Source organism: Arachis ipaensis, chromosome B6 (genome assembly GCF_059453495.1).
Source record: "Arachis ipaensis isolate K30076 ecotype BB chromosome B6, ASM5945349v1, whole genome shotgun sequence".
Lineage (NCBI taxonomy): Eukaryota > Viridiplantae > Streptophyta > Magnoliopsida > Fabales > Fabaceae > Arachis > Arachis ipaensis.
The window spans coordinates 13,928,028-13,952,786 of NC_142441.1; the positions used below are offsets into that span (position 1 = coordinate 13,928,028).

The 24,759-nt window shown below is 33.9% G+C and overlaps 2 protein-coding genes across 2 annotated transcripts; both read right to left on the bottom strand.

Annotated features, from left to right (window-relative positions):
- Positions 1-1,233: 1,233 nt before the first annotated feature.
- LOC107648012 (uncharacterized) lies at positions 1,234-2,643 on the bottom strand. Its single transcript, XM_016352043.3, has 3 exons — positions 2,439-2,643; positions 2,265-2,340; positions 1,234-2,136 (listed from the first exon to the last, which is right to left on the bottom strand). The coding sequence occupies exons 1-3, from the start codon at positions 2,547-2,549 to the stop codon at positions 1,289-1,291; spliced, it is 1,035 nt and encodes a 344-aa protein (XP_016207529.1). The 5' UTR covers positions 2,550-2,643; the 3' UTR covers positions 1,234-1,288.
- Positions 2,644-4,663: 2,020 nt separating this feature from the next.
- On the bottom strand, positions 4,664-16,875 carry RBOHB (respiratory burst oxidase-like protein). The gene is made up of 9 exons (XM_016350058.3): positions 16,235-16,875; positions 15,979-16,138; positions 8,412-8,460; positions 7,624-8,166; positions 6,815-7,201; positions 6,628-6,723; positions 6,428-6,543; positions 5,651-6,342; positions 4,664-5,058 (listed from the first exon to the last, which is right to left on the bottom strand). The coding sequence occupies exons 1-9, from the start codon at positions 16,728-16,730 to the stop codon at positions 4,949-4,951; spliced, it is 2,649 nt and encodes an 882-aa protein (XP_016205544.1). The 5' UTR covers positions 16,731-16,875; the 3' UTR covers positions 4,664-4,948.
- Positions 16,876-24,759: the final 7,884 nt, after the last annotated feature.

Genomic DNA, 24,759 nt, shown 5'->3' on the forward strand with positions numbered 1-24,759 from the left:
ATTTACTAATATCACAAAAGGATGGATAAACGTTTTAAATTGAAAGAAATTTAAGTAGAGTGATATTCTAATCGAACACAAAGAAGATTAACTTTTTGAGATTTCTTTATTTTAAATGTTTTTAGCAAATGTGGTGAAAGAAGATAAATTAATCTCCATGCCTTAAAGTAACACTTCTAACATTGCTCGACTATTCTTTAGAAGAGTGTAAAAAAAAAAACAAATACTTATAACATGTAATATTAGTTGAAGAGAAATTTAATTTGCTTCATCTTTAATTTAGATGACTTTTTTTTTATATTTTTTTTAATAAAAAATAGAAAGATTTGAATTCTGAGTATGGAGAAATTATATCTTTTAAAAGATTTTTTTTTACACTTTAAATCTAATTAATCTATTTTTATCAATTTAGTTTTCATGTAAACAATACACTCAACTTTCTAAACCTAAAGTATACTTTTGGATTTTCATCTTTTAAACTTAATATCTTTACAAAAAAATTTATTCTTTCTTTTCCTATCATATTTTAAGTCACATATAATTATTATTTCCCACATAATAAAATTATATTATTAGAGTACAATCAACGTGAAACACAAATCACAAATCATATATGCAGTAATTAAATTGTTAAGTAATGTTATTAAATAAATAATATGTCTAATTAGTATAATACAGTTACATATAATAAGTTGAGGTAAACGAAAACACGATATATTCAATTCAATTAATCTTTTGGACCTCTGCGGTGCAAGTGAAAATTTATTCAGTTATTCTTAAAGAAGGGTTGCTGCAACTTGCAAGCATGCCTAAGCAAGGAATAAATGTTCTTTTATCCCCAAATATTACCACTTATATTCTCCTCTCACCAAAGAATAAGAATAAATATGTATAGAGTACTGGAGTATTAAAGTTTGATTGGCTAAAATAAAATAATATATATGGGAATTATGAAAAGACTTCAACTTGACGATAGAATCAATAATCAAACATAAATGAGCAATTATTCGAAAATATAATCTAACTCTTTATGAAAAAATATTCGAAAAAAGTTTGATCCACAAACATAAAAACAATTTTCGCAGTCACATATATAGACACGTAGTTCTGTTTTGTTCTCCTTGGTCCACTTTCAACCAATTGTAACGAATAATTTATCTCTTCTTCATAGATGCCATAAGCATCTATCTAGCAATACTTTATTACCACTAAATTAAAGTGAGAGATGGGAAAGTAGACTAACATATGGATCCATACAAAAATTACTCCATATTCGTACGTACATGAATCATACGATGTTACATCCGTTTGGATTTTCATCACTTAAGAACTCGAAGGAATTATATGACGGTAAGGATGTATAAGTATAATAATATGGTTCTAAATCGTATGGTGAAGGATCCATCTCTGTCACGTGACCGTTCGAATACGGTTGCGTGGAGGTATAATAAGCAGTAGCTGCACCGTGCCTCTTGGCATTAGGATATGCTGTATGATAGCTCACGTTATACATCGAAGGTGTGGGTGCATAGTAATGTGGTGGTGGATGCTGATAACAAGTGTGATGATGACGTGGTGGACTTTCGTTGGATGCCATGTGGTGATGGTTCGAATCATCAAGAACTGTTACACCTTTCATTCTCACCTTTCTGTCTCCACCGCCAAGCTCATTCTCGTCATTTCCATGGACGGCGATAGTAACCTTTTTCTCTGCCATTGGCGGCGGCGGGTAACCGGCTGGGAACATCACCGTCTGCCTTATCTCTGGCTTTGGTTCTGGGTAATGCACACCGATTTTACCGTTGGTGGCGCCACCTTCGAGGACGTTATTTTTTGCTGTGTCTTGAACAACGAGCTTAACAGTTTCTTTTTGATCATTTTCCTCGCCGCTCTGGTTGCTTTCGTCCCCACTTTCTTGGTCACTCTGTTTCTCTTTGTTCTGCTGTGAAGAACTATTAGGATCTTTCTTCTTTTTCTTCTTTTTCTTTTTCTTCTTCTTTTTTGGTTCTACAGTATCTGGCCACAACTCTGCATGTTTTCCTGTCTTGTTCAATTGTTTGATCATAATCTCGCTGTCCACTATCCCCTTTACTGTAACCTTTTGTTGCCTCAAATCGATGTCTATGTTATAAATACCTGAGGTATATACACCAATAAAGAACAAAACCATGGGCTATATTACAAGTAGCAGAGTGTACAAATTATGTGAAGAGGACCAGAAGAGGAGTAGAAATAGAATTTAAAAAAAGGTGGTCAATTATTACCATCTATGTTCTGTAGAACTTTCTTAACTTTCCTTGCACAACCTTGACAGTGAATTGAGACCTTCAATACAACAGTCTGATGATAAACACATAGAAACGTAACAAAGGATTATTGAACAGAATTGCTAATACAAAGGAATCCAAAGAAATTGTTTTGATATATATAAATGTTACCTTGCATATGAGAGATTCGAAACCTGGTTGTGGTTCTTCTGGTGGTGACGGTGGTGGTGGTTCTTTATTAGTTTCGGGTTTTACTATTTCTGTTGGAGGTGGTGCAGTCATTGTAGGGTTAGAGTTTTCCAGAGAGAAAACTATAAAAGTGTTGGGATGTCTATAAAGGCATAACAAAATGAGCTAGTCCAAATATGAACCACAACGCCTTCCTTAATTTTTTTTTCATGCAAACAAAACATTGACTTGCAAGATTCTACGTTTGATGGATTTTTTTTAAATAAATAAATAAAATAATTATTGTCACATATATATATTTTGCAAATTAATTATACTGTTCATTCTATTATTCACAATAAAAACTAGAAGTTATAAATTCATATTATATATCTTATTTATAATGTAAATAAGATATATAAACAAAACATGTATATATTCATTTGGTTCAGATGAAATACATAATAAAAAGAAAAAATATAATTAATTTTAAATAATATATATATAAAAATAATTAATTACGTAAAGAAAACGTAAGAGTACTTTACAAATTTTTATGGTACTCATAATCTTTTGTAACGAATTTTAAAATCTTATAAAAATATTTACAATAATTATAAAAAATATTTACAATAAAAATTGTAAACTTTTATAAAATATTTAATTATAATAGTTATAAAAATTTTAGTAATATATATTATTTTAGTTGTACTCATTATAAAATGAATAAATATAATAAATATTTTTAAAAATTATAAAATTACTTAAAATAGTGGTAAAAAAATACTTACAATCAAAATTTGAGTGTTTATTTTTCTAGTTTATATTATTTTTGTTGATTCTACTTATACAGTCAAGCCTTAAAATATAAACGTCTGCTAACTGATTTAATCAAATAAAGTATATCACAATAAAAATTTTAGTATTTATTTTTTTAGTTTATTATAATATATTTTATCCTATTAAATCAGTTAGCAGTGATATTTAGTAATTTATTTTTATAAAATTATTTTTGTAAAAAAATAATTTAAACATGGTGAAAAATTTTAGATAATTATAAACGGTTTTCTTTAACATATAAATATTCTCGCATTCTAACAAAACAAATTTATCATTTGATGCCTCTCTACCCTTTTATCTCTTGCCCATCACAATCAGTGCCGGATTCCTTTAGAACACCGAATTTTTTTGGTGTAACCATTTTTTTTTATTTAATGTAACCATTTATATATTTAATTATTGAAAAAGATGAAGAAACAATTTTTAAAGTATATAATCTTTCTTTAAATAAATGATATACACTTCAAAAATTGTTTTTGATCAGTTGATTTTGCACCCATGCTTACTTATCTCTATTTTCTTTGTCTTTAATTTGAAGAGCTATATATGTGAAGTATCAAATTTAATATACAGATATCTCTTTGTACATAATTTTTTGGAGTCAAATATTTCTGATGAGGCACATATTAAAGTATTATGGGTAACAAAAATGTTAAGTGAATATTAAAATTAATTATTATATATTTATATACATATATATAATTTAATTATTTTAATATATAATTTTTATTTTAATATATATTTTATATTAATAACTGATTTTAGCTATTAGTTTTAATCTATGTTTAGCATAATTATGTTTGTCATATTACATCATGATAATAAAATGAGAACAAAGGCAAAGTGGGCGGGAATAGAATATATTGCATAATAAGATTTTTCTCTCCCCTTTTCCTATCATCACCTTTGTGCTATGTTTAGCAGGGATGAAAATAGATTCCCGAGATTAGCTTTATCAATACAAATAGTAAATAGACATGGTAACACAAAATGTTCTACTGTTTTGTTGTTTTCATGTACCAAAGAAATACACCATATATGCAGTTGAGGCTTAGCTCAACTGGTTAAATCATGTGTCTCTTAATATGCTACATCCGGGTTCAAATCTTGGTGAGTGCACCAAGTGTTGAATATAAACCCTTAAATATTATGTGAGTGAGTGTGTAGTGTGGGTGTGTTGTGATAGCTAAGATTGGGGGTTGTCCAATCCACTTGACTAAAAAAAAAAAAAAAAAGAAATACACCATATATATATTAGATAAAATGCGCCGCACTACCATAACTCTTAAGTGTCTTCATAATCATTTTACTTTTGTGTGAATTATGTGTTGTTAATCTTAAGTACGGTAAGTTAAGACGTTCATTACACGTATGTTGAATAAATAAAATTTGATAAATTTTTATTTAATTTGATTATATGAAAAAGTGAAAACAACAATGTCATAATTTAATTCCCATCAAGGAGAATACAATTTTTTTATACATGTATATACGAATCACAAATTAATGCACTGCTAGCTTAGCCGCTCATCTATTTCTGCAACAAAAAGTTCATGCAGCAACCTTTTATATATACTACTAATTAGTCTCCCCCGGCCCTGACTATTTATATATATTACAGTTGAGAAAAATATAAAATAAATTAAAAATGAAGAGCTAAGAGATAAAAGAATCTAAAAATTCTCCTTATGAAAATCGAACTTAGTGTTGGTTTTCCTAGAAAAGTCCAGAGAAAGCCTCTTTAATTCTCCAACCAAAGCATGAGCTCCACAGTAAAATACACCTAAAAAAAAAGGAGTAAATAGAGAATGTAAACATAATAATCATATTGACTCATATATTCAATAATATTAAGTGTATATTAAAAATTAATTATAAAAAAAATATTAAAAAATATCAAACTTTAATAATTTTAATTATTATTTAGTTATAAATTTAAATTTTTTAATCAAATTTTTTAGTTTAATAATTTAACAACATATTTTATTTTATATTTTTAAATATTAATGTTTAATTTATAATTAAAAACAATATATTCTAATAATCCTCTAACATCTTTTATATATATAAAATAAATTAAATAAACATGACAATTAATTAATAACTATTTTTTATGTATATATAGTATTTTTTTTCAAAAATACTATTATTTATACGCTAAAATTAACTACTAAAATTAGCTAATGTATTTGTGTATAAATATATGTGTGATTTAATTTATTTTTAATGTATATTTATATTTCATTATATATTTTATATTAGTGACTGAATTTAGTGGCTGATTTTGGTATTTATATAACTCATTTTTTTTATATTTCCTAACAAAGTATAATTTAAATTCCATATAAGGAGAGATATTAAGAAAATGAACTTACCAACTGTTTTGTTAGGGTGTTTGAGAGCAGCTTGCTTAAAGACCTTACGCCAATTAGGCCTAGCAAAGTGGGTCTTGACCCTTGTCCCTGAAACAATATCCACACCACTCTTAGCATGTTGGAGGGACTGAAGCATTGTGATCAAAGCCGATCTGGCATCTCCTTCTTCATACACACTTGTACAATAGTTATGAAGCTCAATCACTCCGTCCTTGTCATTCTCTGCAACCTCATCCATCACACCCCTGAACCACTCGAACGACCCCTGCTCACGTGTCACCCAGTAGAAATAAGCCCTGTTTGTGGCGAATGGTTTTCTCTTGTTGTTCTTAACACCACTTTCCACCATCCCTTCTTCTATGTCTTTCTGTTGCTTTATGTTGTTTAACACATCTTTCAGTATACTAATCAATGGTGTTGCACCAATTCCTAGCCCCACGAGAAGGATCACTTCGTAGTTCTTGTAGTCTTGTGCTGGAGCTCCATATGCCCCATCAATCAAGAGCTTCGGCATCCTTGGTATGTTGTTGCCCTGTAACATATCTGCTCTTAGAAGACCACTTTGGTCCCCACTTGCCGGTTGACACGCCTTCGCGAAAACCGCCTTAAGCTGTGAAGTCCAGTCACCCAAAGTCCGAATATGGACGCTTACGTAATCATCTCCCGGAGCTGATGTAATAGAGAAAGGATGCCTATACATATACATAGATGTCAGTTAGTTATAACTAACTAATACCAATTAATTTAGAGAAACATTTCTCGTTAGATGAATTTTACCATTGAAATGGGGAGACATCTGAACAGTTAACGAAAATATACTGTCCGCTATAGTACTTAAACCCTTGTGGTTTTGACATATGCAAGGCCAAGACATTTCCTGGGTATACTGCAACCTGGAACATTGACAAGTTTATATAGTTTAGTCTTTAGTGCATTATTTATCTTAAACAAAAGCAGTAGTAGACAAGGCAATGTACCTTCAAAATCTTGACGCTTTTGTAGCCAGATCTAAAAGCACGAAGTAGGCGCTCACATGCGTATATGAGCATGGGAATAGCAAGATACATCCAAGTCTGTGCCAATAGTTCAATAAGTTTAGAAAAGAAGAAAAGAATGAATGAATAAGGAAAATAATGTGAATGCATGTAATAAATTGATGCATACCGTTTTCTTATACCAATGCTTGCTGAGGTAAAGGAAGTATCCATGAACGATTAAAAGAGCATAGACAATGACGAAGAGGTGATGAGAGTACCAAAAGGCGTTGAAGCCAGTGAGTTTCTTGAGAGGTTTAGGAAGATTCAACCTGCTTCTTCGGAACCAAGGTTGTGCCAATGTGTATGCTATTGCCATAAGCACCACAATCACTATCCCTGTCCAACCCTCTGTCCCCTTCACAAACCACCAATAATTGTTTGGCCTATGCTCCCCAAAAAATGGCTTCATTGGCTCATATTCCGCGTCCGTCGCGTGTAACAGCCTTGGGAAATCGCACGTTAGATGCGAAATTGCATGCAACCCAACCCCAATCGCAACCCCAAAAGCAATCACCTGAACAAAGACACCACAGTTATAGTTATGTTATGGAAAAGATATTAAGGCTGTTTTTGTTTATAGAATATTGGGATATAAAAATATAAAATTGTATTTAGCAAACAAAACATGTATAAAGACATTGTATTTAGAGATATTAAATTAGTATATTTTGTATTTATGAGACACTAACAACAAAACATAATTTATGTTTTATTTTTTTTATTATTTTTAGTAATTTTTTATATTTTTTATTGTTATATTTTTTTTAAATTTTTTAATTAAAAAATAAATTAAATTTTTATAATTTATTTTAATTTATTATCAAATAAAATATAAAAATACTAATTTTTATATTTATATTTTATCTTCAATGTCTTATTTTATCTTATTATCTAAACCAAACTCTAACTTAAGATATAAAATAAGGACATACATACCTTGTGAAAGTTGATGTTGTCATCAAAGGGAACGGCCATGCCTAGCTTGGTCCTGCTCCTGAGCCAGGTGATGGTGTTTCTGCATACAGGTAAGAGGATTAAGGCCATGTTGAACTTGAGAGTCTCGGCGGCTCCCTTGGCCGTGGTGACACAGTAGCCCATGACGTGGAAGACTGCGCGGTTCTTGTACTGGATGAACTTCCAAGTAAAGAGGCCTGCGCAAATGCAGAGCCAGAGAGCTACAATCCAGAGACGCTTCCAATTGTCCTCGATGAAGTAGGACAGTGACCGCAACCCACGCTTGATTGGGTTGTGCTCTTTTGTTGGGACTAGTTTCTGGCTCAGCATTTGGCTCAGCACCCTGCTATCTGTGTTCATGTGTGTTGATTGCGCTGGTGCTTGCAGAAGCAGCATTTCCAAATTGTAAACCTCAACGAATCCAAGGTTGTCTGGATCCAACTCTTCCATGATAAGAGCTGCATATTCTTCCGCACGCTCTTGTAATTTTGAAAGCTTATTAGCGGAAGCGCTCAAAGCGATAATCTGTAAAAACAATAATCATACAGCAGTTTAGCAACCTTCCTATCTCCACATGTGCTAACAAATTTTATGATTTATAGTCGTTAATTAGTCATTATTAATATATTTAATGATATAAAATTTTATTTTAATATAAAATTATTAATTTTTATTTACTAATTAAGTGGTGACGAAATTTAATAAAAATACTCACTCCTATATTTTTTAAAAAATAATTTCAGCAAGTATAGTCGTATATTATTGCATACCTCTCTGACTTCTTCTTCGGTAATTCGTCCGTCAGCATTCTTGTCCACCCTGGCATGAGTTCAATTTTATCAATAGTCAGTAAAAATGTCGGTGTAAACCCAATTTAAGATATAGCATTGACATTTGGTTCTCCATAATATATGTTTTCATATTTTGACTATGACATTGTCATCATATAGGACTCATTTTCAACGGTACTCTTTTGAATTTTTGAATTTTTGTTTTTTTATATATTTTTTATTTATCTTATATTATTATTTTTTTAATTTTAAAATTTATTAAAAGTTGAATTTAAGATTTTTGAATATAAAACTTTAAAATTATATTAAAATATTATTTATTCTAATAATGTAAACTGATAAGAAGAGAGCTTATAAATAATTATATCTTTATGTGACATTCATGCGTACATATGTTGTTTTCCAAATGATACTCAATAGTCAATAGAGAGACAAATTCCGTGTATGTATATTTTTTTGGTTCAGTTATCAACCCAACACAGCGTTGACTGGTTCTTGTTCCTAAAGCCCTTTGGGTTTGGTGCAGCAAACGCTGATTCATTCTTTTTCTTTTTCTTCTCTTCAATGGGACCAACCATTGATTTCCTATTTAAGTTCAATTTATCTTTTTGGTTCACTTTCCAGCTTAACCCCTAGACCGTTCCACTATCTTAATAATAATAACAATAATAATCTTGTAACAAATTTTCTAAGGTTTGAATGATGGATTAAAATCCCGCGTCATGTATAGTTGTACACAGGAGATCGAAAAATAATTCTTCAAAATGTTTTTAAGTAATTTTTTATAAAAACATAATTCGTATAGAGCAATTCAACCAAAAAATAGTGATCTGATCTTTTAACTACTAATTGGGTGCCATTTGACAGGTTACAATATGTAGGTTTTAAAAATTATTAAATTATAAGCTTATTATGATTGCGTGATTTAGTTAAGTTTTTAGGTTTCAAAAATGATAAGCACCCTTCGGTTAGTTCTACTACATAAACCTAGAAACATTGAGAATACTTTCATACTTATACTTGGAATAATAACTATTTCAAAATTGATAATACTATATTGGTATACTAAAACACTCATAACACCAGAATAAAAATATAATTATTATTAATTAATTATATAATTAAATTATTTTTAATTAATAAAATAAGAAAATATATATAAATTATTAAAAAATACTGATGTCATAAAATGATATCCACTATAAGAAAATATATATGTAACAAGATTATTTTAGAATTATCATTTATTAATTGATGGTTGTTAATACTCTAATTTGCCTAATGACAACTTTCATAACTCCACAAATTTGTGAACAATAATTCTTTAGTATCTTATTGGTGGGTGACAATAATATATAATATATATAATATTATATAAACTCAATCATCATTTCTTCACATGAAAGTTGCATCAAGTGCGGCGTTAGTTTTTCCACGACTGATAGGGGAATACAAATAATTAGAAAGCAAAGTCAAACGATCTCTGACGTGTTGGGTTTTTCTCTCCTTTGTGAGGCCCAAGCCCAACATTTTGAGGGTGTCTCTTGCACCCATTGTGCCACAACCCTAGTTCAGATTTTTGGGGTCATTGAGAGTGAGTGAGAGTAGCCACCAAGTGAGAGAGAAGGGGAAAAACAAAATTCCCGTTTTTGCCCAAAGCAGTAAATTTCAAATATCAGTTTCTCAGTTGTTCACCGTTGGATCGGCTTGAAATTTAAACTGCATGTTCTTATCATCTTGTTCTTCATTCTGGTCGGTGGAGATGTTGATTGGAGATTTGCAGTGAGAGAAATTGGCTTCGCAAGAGAGAAATTAGGTTTCCCGTTTTTACACAGAGCAGCAATTTTGGAACGGCAGTTTCTCATTCTTTCACCGTTGGATCGACGTGAAATTTGAACTGTAGATTCTTCACATCTTGTTCTTCATTCTGGACGGTGGAGATTTTAATTGGAGGTCTACAGAGGGAGAAATTGGCTTCGACAGCAGCTCTGTTTTTTGGGTATATTTCATCTTCTTGCTTTTCATTTGTGAGCTTTGGTGCTTTGATGTTTTGGCTGGTTATATGCACATTTTTGTGCTTTGTTTGAGACTCTCTTGTACCTCATTTGATTATAGTGGAGCTATTTCATTGGTCTGGACGACTCGTGGTTTTTACCTCTCACATTGAGGGGGTTTTCCACGTTAAAATCTCGGTGTGTTCTTATTACTGCTTTACTTGCTATATTTGCTTGTTATAGTTGCTGCCATATTGTGTTGTGAGTGCTTCCATATTGTTCTTGTGTTGGACATTTGTGTCGTTTCCGCTGCTAGGCTCTTTCATACTGGCATCAGAGCTTGTTGGTATTTTTCTGGGCTTGTGAGTTTGTGAACAATGGAAGCTAATACTAATACTAGTAGGATGATCACTCTTAATGGTCCTAATTATGATTTGTGGAAGTCAAAAATGGAAGATTTGCTTTATGTCAAGAATTTTCATCAACCAGTTTTTGGTACAGAGAAGCCTAATGATAAATCTGATGATGATTGGACTTTGTTGCATAGACAAGTCTGTGGATATATTAGGCAGTGGGTTGACGATAATGTGTTGAACCATATTATTGGAGAGACACATGCTCGGACTCTTTGGATTAAGCTTGAACAGTTGTATGCTCGAAAAACTGGGAATAACAAGATGTTTTTGATCAAGCAGTTGTTGGCTTTGAAGTATACAGATGGGACATCAATGACAGATCACTTGAATAATTTCCAAGGAATTATGAATCAGTTATCTTCCATGGGTATCAAGTTTGATGAAGAGGTTCAAGGATTGTTACTTCTTGGCTCCTTACCAGACTCGTGGGAAATTCTCAGAATGTCATTGTCCAATTCTGCTCCTGATGGTGTAATCTCTATGGATCTTGCCAAGAGCAGTGTTTTGAATGAAGAGATGAGAAGAAAGTCACAAGGTACATCGACTACACATTCAGATGTTCTTGTTTCTGAGTCTAGGGGGAGAAGCAAAAGTCGAGGTCCTAAAGGTAGAGATCAAAGCAGAAGCAAGTCTCGAGGAAAGTATAAGAATATTGAGTGTCATCATTGTGGTCAAAAGGGACATGTGAAGAAATTTTGTTGGCAGCTAAAGAAGGAGAAAGCCAAGGCAAGTAAAGACAAGAGCACAAATAAAGATGATGGTAGCAAGGAAGACAAGGTTAATGTAACTCATGATGATTTTCTTGTTGTTGAGGAGTTTGAATCTGTTAACCTTGTTGATAATAGCACTAGTTGGGTGATTGATAGCGGTGCTTCTATTCATGTTACATCTAGGAGGGATTTGTTTACGTCCTATACTCCTGGTGATTTTGGTGATGTAAAAATGGCTCATCAAGGTGTTGCAAAATGTGCCGGTGTTGGACAGGTTTGCTTGGAAACCTCCAACGGTACCAAGTTGACTTTGAAGCGTGTGAAGCATGTTCCAGATATTCGGTTGAACTTACTTTCTGTTGGTAAGTTGTGTGATGAAGACTTGGATAGCTCATTCTCTCGTGATAGTTGGAAGCTCACCAAGGGTTCCATGGTTGTTGCTAGAGGTACTCGACACTCTACTCTTTATTTAACTCAAGCAAAGATTGTGAAAGATGTTGTTAATGCTGCTGAGTTTGTTGATGAAACTGATTTATGGCATAAGAGATTATGTCATATGAGTGAGAAGGGCATGAATATGTTATCCAAGAGGAATCTTTTATCTGGTTGTAAGGTTGCTTTGCAAAAGTGCAACCATTGCTTTGCTGGGAAACAGAACAGGGTTTTTTTTAAGAGCCATCCACCTTCAAGGAAGCCGGAGATACTTGACTTGGTACATTCTGATGTATGTGGGCCGATGAAGACAAGAACACTTGGAGGGTCTATCTATTTTGTAACCTTTATTGATGATCATTCTAGAAAATTATGGGTTTACACTTTGAAGACCAAAGATCAAGTTTTGAATGTGTTCAAGCAATTTCAAGCTTCTGTTGAAAGAGAAACTGGGAAGAAGTTGAAATGCATTCGTACTGACAATGGTGGTGAGTACTCAGGTCCATTTGATGCTTATTGTAAAGAGCATGGTATAAGACATCAGAAGACTCCTCCGAAGACTCCTCAGTTGAATGGCTTGGCTGAAAGAATGAACAGAACACTGGTTGAAAGAGTTAGGTGCTTATTGTCGCAGTCTGGATTGGCAAAATCCTTTTGGGGTGAAGCTTTGAGCACTGTTGTTCATGTCTTGAACCGGACACCATGTGTTCCTTTGCAATTTGAAGTGCCAGAGAAGGTATGGTCAGGTAAAGATGTTTCTTATGATCATTTAAGAGTCTTTGGATGTAAAGCTTTTGTTCATATTCCTAAAGATGAGAGATCTAAGCTTGATGTAAAGACTAGGCAATGTATTTTTATTGGCTATGGCATGGATGAGTTTGGTTACAGGTTTTATGATCCTGTTAACAAGAAGGTGATTCAGAGTAGAGATGTTGTCTTTGTTGAAGACCAAACATTGAAGGATGTTGATAATGCGGAAAAGCCAATGGTTCAGCCTAGTGATGATTTTTCTGACTTGGATATTACTCCCTCTATGCCTATGGTAGAAGATGGTAGAGTTGAAGCTCAAAATAATGAGCATGATACAAGTGCAGGTGAAGATGGAACAGTTGATCCAATACTTGATGAAGTTGGTGATGATGATCAAGATGAAGAACCAGCTTTAGAAATTCCTGCAAATGCACTTAGAAGGTCTACAAGAGAGAGAAAGCCTTCGTCAAGGTATTCTCCACATGAGTTTGTTTTGTTGACTGATGGGGGAGAACCTGAATGCTTTGGAGAGGCTGTTGAAGATGAAAGCAAAGCTCAATGGCTTGAAGCTATGCAAGAAGAAATGAAGTCCTTGCTTGAGAATGATACCTATGAGTTGGTGAAGCTACCGAAGGGTATGCGAGTTTTGAAGAACAAATGGGTATTCAGAATCAAGAATGAAGAACACAATTCTAAGCCTCGGTATAAGGCTAGATTGGTTGTTAGAGGCTTTAGCCAGAGAAAAGGTGTTGATTATGAGGAGATCTTTTCTCCTGTTGTGAGGATGTCATCCATTCGTGCTGTGCTTGGATTAGCAGCGTCTCTTGATTTGGAGATTGAGCAAATAGATGTGAAGACAGCTTTTCTTCATGGTGATTTAGACAAGGAGATCTACATGGAGCAACCGGAGGGCTTTGTTGTTAAAGGAAAGGAAGATTTTGTGTGCAAGCTTAAGAAGAGTCTTTATGGGTTGAAGCAAGCTCCAAGACAGTGGTACAAGAAGTTTGAATCTGTTATGGGGAAGCATGGTTACCGTAAGACAACTTCAGATCATTGTGTATTTGTGCAAAAATTTTCTGATGATGATTTTATCATTCTTTTGCTTTATGTGGATGATATTTTGATTGTGGGCAAGAATGCTTTGAGGATTAATGAGTTGAAGAAACAGTTGAGTAAGTTCTTTGCTATGAAGGACTTGGGTCCTGCCAAACAAATTTTGGGCATGACTATTACTCGTTATAGAGATTCCAAGAAGCTTTATTTGTCACAGGAGAAGTACATAAAGAAGGTGCTTCAAAGGTTTGGCATGAATGATGCCAAATGTGTTGCTAGTTCTTTTGCTCCTCATTTTAAGTTAAGTACCAAGCAGTGTCCAACCACTGATGAGGAGAAACAAGCAATGGATGAAATTCCTTATGCCTCAGCTGTTGGAAGCTTGATGTATGCTATGGTGTGTACTAGACCAGACATTGCTCATGCAGTTGGTACTGTGAGTCGTTTTCTCTCTAATCCAGGTAAAGAACATTGGAATGCTGTTAAATGGATTATGAGATATCTCAAAGGTACAACTAACTTGAGTTTGAGTTTTGGTGGTGAGAAACCTTTGCTAGTTGGCTTTACTGATGCAGACATGGCAGGAGATATTGATTCTCGAAAGTCTACTTCAGGTTATTTGGTCAAGTTTGCAGGGGGAGCTATTTCATGGCAGTCAAGGCTACAAAAGTGTGTTGCACTTTCTACCACAGAGGCAGAGTTTATTGCAGCAACTGAAGCATGTAAAGAGTTGTTGTGGATGAAGAAGTTTCTTGCAGCACTTGGTTTCAAGCAAGACCGTTATGTGTTGTTGTGTGATAGCCAAAGTGCTATTCATCTTGCCAAGAATTCTACTTTTCATCCAAGATCTAAACACATTGATGTTAGGTATCACTGGATACGGGATGTGTTAGATTCAAAGTTGTTGGAACTTGAGAAAGTTCACACTGATGACAATGGTGCTGATATGATGACAAAAGCATTGTCAAGAGAAAAGTTTGAAACATGTTGTTTGATCGCCGGAATGGCGAGAGCCTCCACCTAGTCGAGAAGGGGGAGATTTGTTGGGTTTTTCTCTCCTTTGTGAGGCCCAAGCCCAACATTTTGAGGGTGTCTCTTGCACCCATTGTGCCACAACCCTAGTTCAGATTTTTGGGGTCATTGAGAGTGAGTGAGAGTAGCCACCAAGTGAGAGAGAAGGGGAAAAACAAAATTCCCGTTTTTGCCCAAAGCAGTAAATTTCAAATATCAGTTTCTCAGTTGTTCACCGTTGGATCGGCTTGAAATTTAAACTGCATGTTCTTATCATCTTGTTCTTCATTCTGGTCGGTGGAGATGTTGATTGGAGATTTGCAGTGAGAGAAATTGGCTTCGCAAGAGAGAAATTAGGTTTCCCGTTTTTACACAGAGCAGCAATTTTGGAACGGCAGTTTCTCATTCTTTCACCGTTGGATCGACGTGAAATTTGAACTGTAGATTCTTCACATCTTGTTCTTCATTCTGGACGGTGGAGATTTTAATTGGAGGTCTACAGAGGGAGAAATTGGCTTCGACAGCAGCTCTGTTTTTTGGGTATATTTCATCTTCTTGCTTTTCATTTGTGAGCTTTGGTGCTTTGATGTTTTGGCTGGTTATATGCACATTTTTGTGCTTTGTTTGAGACTCTCTTGTACCTCATTTGATTATAGTGGAGCTATTTCATTGGTCTGGACGACTCGTGGTTTTTACCTCTCACATTGAGGGGGTTTTCCACGTTAAAATCTCGGTGTGTTCTTATTACTGCTTTACTTGCTATATTTGCTTGTTATAGTTGCTGCCATATTGTGTTGTGAGTGCTTCCATATTGTTCTTGTGTTGGACATTTGTGTCGTTTCCGCTGCTAGGCTCTTTCATGACGATCTCTCTATTGTCTATAATCTGTAATTAATCTGTTTGGTCTTTAAAAAATGAATGAGCACCTTAATTAGTCTCCATTAACACCTAGGTCTTATAGCTACCACATTTGATTATAAAAGATGTTAGGTGTTACTCATCAAATTGGTCACAAATATGTTTGTATAAGAACATATTTATTTAATTCATTTTAAAAATATATTTTATATTTTAATATGTATTTTTTTTAATGTGCATGCAATATAATTATACATACTACCTGTGATGATTGATCGCATGCATGTCCTAATTAATGAAGCTATCATAATAATTATCTTACATGTCAAAGAAGGTCTGCAGCCTTGAATCAAAGCTCTGATCAGTAATTTGTTCCCAGAATTCACGCAACTCATCCTTGGTAATGGAAGCCGATGTTATGCCTCGACGACGAGCTAATGCATCAAATAACTCTCCAGCAAACTCCCTCGAGTCGTTCATACCTAGTTTAATTAGTTTTCGTCATTAACTAATTAATTACTTCACCAACAACAGTAACATTGATCGACTAAAAAATTAAGAATAAAAATAAGAGGTACCTATGCACTGGCTAAACCGGGTTTTGGGGAGCTTTCCATCGACAGCCAACTCAAGGAACCGGCTCTCAACCTTAGACCAACCATCAGTTCCGACATTTTTGGTAATAAACTTGAGTCCTTTGAGTGCACGTGCGGCACCGGACTTGCTCCTATCAACTTTGTCGAACTTCTGAGAGGAAGTCATGCGTTTCAGTTCCTGTGACACCTGTCTGAGGCGGACACCGAGCGAGGACGGCCGCTTCTCGAGGCGGCTAGCGAGGAGTGCCGTCTCTGGGTCTCCGCCTCGAATGTTCTGGACGCAAACGGTGTCGTCGCGAACGTCCAAGGTGATCTCGACCAAGTCATCATCGTCGTCCTTGAACCTGGCGCTCAACTTCTTCTTGTTGTTGGACACCAATGGGCCGCTCAGCGGCCCACTGAAGCCCACACGTGTGCTCCGGCTCCCCGTGCTCTCCGTCTCCGACCACGACTCGTGTTCCTCTTGCTGAATCTCCATTGATTCTTGTCTCTAAAAAGACTGAATGAATACTTGTAAAGAATATATTTTGGGAGCGTTTAGAAAAGGAATGCAAGATAAGGGTAATTATATAGAGAGTGAAATGAAGTGTTGATGAAGGGTGGGAGAAAGATAAGTTTGTAGTAGTAGTGTTAGGAATTGTGAGTATATATAAAAAGAATGAAAATAAGGGAGGGGAGTGGTGGGTGGAGGTATGTATGATTGTATGTACGTATGTGGAGAAGTCAAAAATGGGAGGGTGAGTGGGTAACTACATTCAAAGAGAGGCATGTGACCATGTTGCGGCTAATGGCGCGTACGTTGACGCAATAGGCAATAGGCAATATGCCAGAGTTGTTGAGACTTGAGAGGGGATTCAAATTAAAACCTTCTAGTATCCATCTTCTATTATTTCTTATGCATGTTACGAAACACCCTAAGAAGTTGCCTTTGCTCTCTCCTCTGCGTTCACATGCAAAACTCAAAAGGGAACAAAACCATTTTTTTTGTTACCGTGAAAACAAACTCAAGTGAAGTTTCACGCTCAAAGTATTAACTTCACATAAAGTTCAAGTAAAGTTGAATTTTTACCTTTTGTTATCTTGATTTTATTTTAAGAAGAGAGAGAAAAAATGAGAACTAATTTTTATAATTTTCTTTTAATTTTTTATTTTTATTTATCCACAACTTTATTAATTAATTGGATACGTATAGAGAACTATTTTTTAACTAACTAATCAGTTATGGTATGTGTATTAAAAAAATAACTATTAAATTAATTACTTATAAAAAATATAAATTAAAATATAAAATATATATTAAAAATAATATATATATATATATATATATAATGACTGATTTTTTATATGTATATAGTATTTTTTGTTTATTAATATTAGTTAATTTTTTTTGTTGTAAAATTATTTTTTTAACATTTTTTTTTTGAAAAATTGAAAGTTTGAGGTTATAATTTAAAATTTGAAAAAAAAGCCATTTTTTAAAAATCGGATGATATTATCTGAACAAAGTTGGTTTTATGATTGAAATATTAAAATTGTACGTACTCATTACATTATTACATGAATGTCCGTTTTTTGTAACTTACATGTGATTGGTGTGCTTCCACAAATATGACTATATGAATGAAGGAAAAATAATAATTGCTTGTGATTGATTATACGAGAGTGAGTTAGACACCGAAAAAGAAAAATACGAGAGTATGAGTTCATACTATATATCTAAGGAATATCGTTATATATATTTGACGAATAATTATAATTAATTAATACTAACTACTTTGAGAAGTTAATTTTAAATGTATTGTTGCTAATTGTTAATATGCTAAGCATGATAAGGTACATGTTACATAAAAAAAAATATTGTACGTGGTTGTTAAATGTTGAATTTGGCATTGGTTAGTTGTATATATATTAGAACAATAATTAGGTTATGTCTATGTAAAAAATTAATTATTAGTATAAAATATATGTTAAAATATAAAATAATATTAAAGTGAGTTTTATATATATATATATATATATATATATATATATATATATATATATAATAATATTAAGGTGACGAGCTAATGAGATTCGAAAATCTTAATATGTTTGTATTTTTTGTTAAGGTGACGAGCTAATGTGTATTTTTTGTTAAGGTGACGAGCTAATGAGATTCGAAAATCTTAATCTGATAATGTTGGAATTAGGTTAGGAAGACAACCTATAAAACACTATGATGCTTAAGTCAGTAGTATTTTAGGTGTATAGTATATTGAGAAGAAGTTACTTGTCAAGTTTAACTTTTTTTATTATTTGTACCTTATGAGGTAACGACTTAGACATTTGCTGTTTTTAATATACGTATTTAATGCTATGATTTAACAATTTTGTGATTTTGTGATTTTATTAATTAGTTTTAATAACATTCTCGTTAACTAGTAACGTAACATATTCGTTAACTAGTAATGTAACATACAGGTTAACTAGTAACGTAGTATTCTCATTTAATCATAATCTCGAGTATTATTTTTGTCTATAACAGTGTCCCAACTAGCTATGGCAAAAATCTCCGGCGGGCGGGTATTCGCGAAAATTTATCAGTCGGGGGCAAATATGGGGGCTGATTTCTACCCGCGGGGACGGGGGGATGGGGACCCGTATAATAAACTGGGAGATCCGTTAAATCCCTATTTATGTGAAAAGACGAAAATAGCCCTGAGCCCCTCCTTCAGAGACAGAGAGTCTCTTCTCCTCTCCTCTCCACTCCTCGTCAAACCCTCAACCCCTCCTTTCTCCTTCCCGAACACCGCCGACCGCTGACCACCACCTCCCACCCCCTCGGTCCCTCAGCGCCGCCTGCCACCCTCTGAGTGGCTCGGTCGCTCACTGCACCTCTCGAGCTCACCGTCGCGGCCACATCGTCTTCTTCTCCTCGTCGCGTCGTCGCCGGTCGTTGTCTTCTCCTTGTCGCGGTAGAGCAACGTCTTCTCCTCATCGCGTCATCGCCGGTAATTATCTTCTCCTCGTCGCTGGTCTCGCATCTTCGCTGTTCGTCCACCAAATCGTCGGTCTTCGCTGGTCTGCCCCCTTTTCTCCGTCGGGTAAGTTAGCCCTGTGATTTCTGAATTTATATTTCTGAAGTAGGTTGATCTGATTCTGATTTCTGATTTTGGATTCCGATTTATATTTCTATATTAATTTTGGGTTAGATTAATGTGATTCTGAATGAATATTAGGTTGATCTGATTCTGGATTTTTGATTCTGATTTCTAATTTATATTTTTGAGTTAGGTTAATGTGATTATAAATGAATATTCTTGATTTATATTTTTGAGTAATTTTGGGTTAATCTGGAGTTAGGTTAATGAGATCCTGATTTTGAATTTCTGATTTTTAATTTATATTTCTTAGTTAGGTTGATGTGATTCTGATTTCTAATTCTGATTTATATTTCTGAGTCAATTTTGGGTTAATCTGGAGTTAGGTTAAAAAGATTCTGATTCTAAATTTCTAATTTCTAATTTATATTTTTGAGTTAGGTTGATGTGATTCTGATTTCTATTTCTGAGTCACTTTTGAGTTAATCTGGAGTTAGGTTAATGAGATTTTGATTTCTAATTTCTAATTTAATTATAATTTATATTTCTGAGTTAGGTTAACGAGATTCTGATTCTAAATTTCTATTTTCTAATTTATATTTCTGAGTTAGGTTGATGTGATTCTAATTTCTGATTCTGATTTATATTTCTGAGTCAATTTTGAGTTAATCTGAAGTTAGGTTAATGAGATTTTGATTCCCAATTTCTGATTTTTAATTTATATTTCTGAGTTAGGTTGATGTGATTCTGATTTTTTATTTTGATTTATATTTCTGAGTCAATTTTGGGTTAATCTGGAGTTAGGTTAATGAGATTCTGATTTATGATTTATATTTTGGATTAATGTGATTCTGATTCATGATTTATAGAATATCTTCTTCGGATGCATTAAGTAATACTCTTCATGATTTATTTTACGATTTTAACTTTTAATTGTATTCTTCTTTTTGATGTAGGATTCAAACAAATCACAATGTACCATCACTACCATTACATCATGTAAAAAGGCTTGAAAATTCTACAATGTGATGAATTATGCTTTATAGTTTTTGGATATGTTTGATACTTTGGTTGTTTTATGGATATGTTTGATATTATTTGTTGTTGTTAATGTCTTTGGAGACTATGAACATGTTAATGTCTTTGTTGTTATTAATGTTGTTAATGTCTTTGGAGACAAGGAACATGATGATTGATATGGTTTTTTCATTTTTTCCAATTTTTTTTATTTTTTAAAAATCCGCGGATATCCGTGGAGTCCCCGGTCCCTGGCGGATACGGGGTCTCCGTTACCCGTGGCGGGGACGGGGACTAGATATGGAGGCTGACAGATGCACGCGTACGCATCTTGGTCCAAAAACGAGACCTATGCGTACGCATACCATGACATGCATTCACATAGCCCTGTTTTTCAGCAAATGAATATTTTGTGTTTTAAACCCAATTTTGAACCTCTAAACCTCTATTTTCATCCTTTTAACCCAAGATCTTAGTAATAGGCCTAGCAATGAAACAAAGTTAGGAAATAATAGTAACTTGGAGATGAAGAAAGTTTGAGAAGTGATAATTTAGGTATGAGGAGGTAGGGTGCATATATATACTACTTGAATTTATGAAACTGGCTAAAGAAAAGAATGAATGTTGCATCTGAGTACTGTTTCTCGAAAGTATGACCCCAGGAGATGGTGGAAGGTGGGGATCCCCTTCCTTGTTCCTCTTGGCATTGTAAAATCACCCCCAACGAAAAGGTGGGAGGTTAGGATCCCCTTCTTTATTCTTCATGGGCATATGAGAATGTACCCCCTAGGTAGACGCAAGGGTTGTGGTTTCGCCACTTACTCCAGGTTGGTTAGTATATAGAGGCTCTCCAGGTAGACGCACGGGTTGTGGTTTTGCCCCACTTGCGCTAGGTTATGATAAACTATGTATAAAGATGCAAACATATGATGTATAAAGTGACTTTACAGCCATAATGAATGATTATGAAATGTTAATGAATGAATGTGAAATGATTGTCTGAGATACGAGTTTTCTTGGGTAAAGTACCGTGGCTTGCCACCACGTGTTCCAGATTGAGACTCGATACTCTGTTGACCCTACGTCGTAAGAGGTGACCGAGCACTTAGAAATTCTCGGGACGGTTAACCCCCATTAAGTAAAGTTATATACATATATATATATATATATATATATATATATATATATATATATATATATATATATATATGAATTATGAATTATGAATGAAAGAGAAAAAGCTATGCATAGACTAATGGGGATGCGCGACGGCGGACAGTCCAGGATTTAGCAGCTGGACTTATCGGGTTAGCTTGATAATCGACAGATGAGATTCATCAGCCATAAGATAGGCATGCAGCATGTGCATATTGTTTGCTTGCTTTTTTATGCATTAATTGGGAATGCTTAAGTGAACTTACTATGTTAATTGTTATATTTGCTAATTGCAGTACTTGTATACTAGCTGTGTTTGCCCATGCTTGATTGTTTTTGTGTGCGATATCACTGGTGTTGGGGGATCAGAGGAAAGGCGAGAAGATAGGGAGTTTAGTCAAGTTTAAGGTTTGGTTTAGTTAGAATCTTAGAAGACCACCCACTTATGGTTTCTGTTTTAATCCTTTAAGTTTTATAATGTGAGTATCGGCGTTCTATGATTGCCTCTGGCATTCCCAAGACGTTATATCTTATGTACGTGGAACCTTTACCATGTTGAGAACCTCCGGTTCTTATTCCATACGGATATTTGTAGTTTTCAGATGCAGGACAGGCGGCACCTCGTTGAGGCATACCGGAAGCTTCTAATAGCGGAGATCCTTGTCTTTGGGGTTTTATTTTGGATATGTGTGTGTGTGTATGTGTCTATATATATATATATATATATATATAGACTCTTTTATCTCCACTGCTTATGTATTTGATGTACTAACTTTCTCTTAGAGGCTATTTTAGAGAAATAGGTTCTGTAACTTTGTATTTTGGGCTTATTTTGGGTTCTCCTATATATATATATGTGCTCCGGCCGGTTTATCTTCGCGAGCCGAGTCTTGAGCTTCGATATTTGTACCTTGGAACTCTCTTTGGTTATATCTATGTAGGCTTCTTTTACCTTTTCTGTTTATCGTTTATGTGTCGTGAGTGTTGCGCTTTTTCTGTTTAATGCTTTGCTTTAAACTTTCTTTTGAAGGCTCCTAGAATAAATCTTCTTCAACTATATTAATATAAGTTCTTATTTTTAGAAGTCGTAGCGCCTCGCTACCTCTGTTTTACATCCAAGGTGTAAAGCTCTGTGTGGTAGAGTGTTACAAATAGCACCTACTCGATCTTCTCGAATAGTGACTACACGACCTTCAGAGGCCAAAACTTCTTCACATAACTTTAACGGTATAAACAGCAACTACCCTATCTCCTCGGATAGTGATTACACGACCTTTAGAGGTCAAAACTTTTCGAATAATGACTACACGACCTTCAGAGGTCAGGACTCCATAACATAACTTTGTCGGTATAAAAAGCAGCTACCCGATCTCCTCGGATAGTGGCTACACGACCTTCAGATGTCAAGACTTCATCACAGAACTTTGCTGGTATAAATATTCACAAGTCATTTATTGTCTTCCTTTCCATATCACATTGTAAGCTGTTGAATCTTTAGGATCACATTTATTGTCTTCCTTCCCACCTATTGGTGTTTACAATTTTGGGGTTGAGGATTGTCCCGAACTTCCGTCCTCAATAGATGACGAAGCTGAATTTTTTCTTTTAGTCGAAATCACCTTCGATACTTCTTCATCTCACATATATTTCAAGATGATTTGATAGATTTTTTCCATAAACTTCACATCCTTAGAAGTCAAGTGTCTCCTGAAATCACCTTCCAACAAACCAGCGAAATGACAAACTCCAGTGTTCTGAACTTCACTATTTTCGAATCCTGGAGGAACTTGTAATTTCTAATTGGTAAGTGGGGTGATATCAGTTTCATGTCTATCATCTTGATTTCATTGTTCCTTGAAAGGAGTGTTTGGATTGATTACTAATTATATTTTATAAGCAGCCATGGAACCAACAGTGTAAGATCCCCGCAGATGGCGTCAAATGTTCGTACCTTTTGCTAAGGTAACTAGCTAATAAGATTCAAATATCCTAATCTAACAACATGGAACCAGGCTAGGATGACAACTTGCAAAATATTCTGATGCTTAAGTCAGTAGTGTTTTAGGTGATAGTGTATTGAAAAGAAGCTACCTATCAAGTTTCCGTATTCCCCTTATTTGTACCTTATGAGGTAACGGCTTAGACATTTACTATTTTAATGTACGTGTTTAATGCTATGATTTGACAATTTCGTGATTTTGTGACTTTATTAGTCTTAATAACATGCTCGTTAACTAGTAACATAAAGTAGCGTTTGTTTTGAGGTACTGGGACGGAGACTATGAGACTGGAACTCAGTATCATGTTTGTTGGCCCAAAGACTGATACTAAAATTTCAGTCTCTGTCATCAAATTTTCAGTATTTCAGTACCTCCAAAAAGTGGGGACATAGGGGTTTGAAATTTTTGGGGATGAAAACTGAAACTTTAATAATATTTTATACATAAAATACCCCTATTTCAATTAATTAATTTCAACTTTATCTTTTGTGCAAATTAAATTAGAGCTTTATTCTTATTTCAGTCTCTATCTCCTATTTTACATCAAACACAATACTGAGACTTATTTTAGTCTCTGTCTTTTAGTCTCTATCTCTCAATCTCTCAATCCCTGTCTCTCTTCTAAATGCTACCTAACATATCTATTAACTAGTACCGTAACGTACTCGTTAACTAGTAATGTAATAACATACACGTTAACTAGTAATATAGTATTCTCATTTAATTTAATCATAATGTCGAGTATTATTTTTGTCTAAAATAATATAATAATTAATTTAATAGTTAATTTTTAATTTATATATATCATTTTTCATATTCGAAATATAATACTACCTTAGAAGTTATAATTAACTAACTATTTTTTGAGGTGCCCATGGTGGCATGGTGTACGGGAAACGTCACTATAAAGCTATACTAATTTTTTGTCATTCATCATATATTTCTTAAATGTTAAATCGATAGATAACAACAAAGGACATTCTACATATCATCTAATTAATTAATTATATGCAAGTGAAAAAAAAAAAGAAAAGAAAAGACAACTAGTTCCAAAAATGTTAATCTATAATTAAGTCACCCTAATTATTAATATATTCATTTCCATTTGAAAAATTACCATAATATACGCGTCTAGTCGTTAGCTTTGTATGACCCATGACGTCTATATATATCGTTCATGAATTGCGAAAGACGTCACTAATTTCAGTTAACTAATATAGGCACGATCGTTAAAACTTTAAAAAAACAAGCCGGG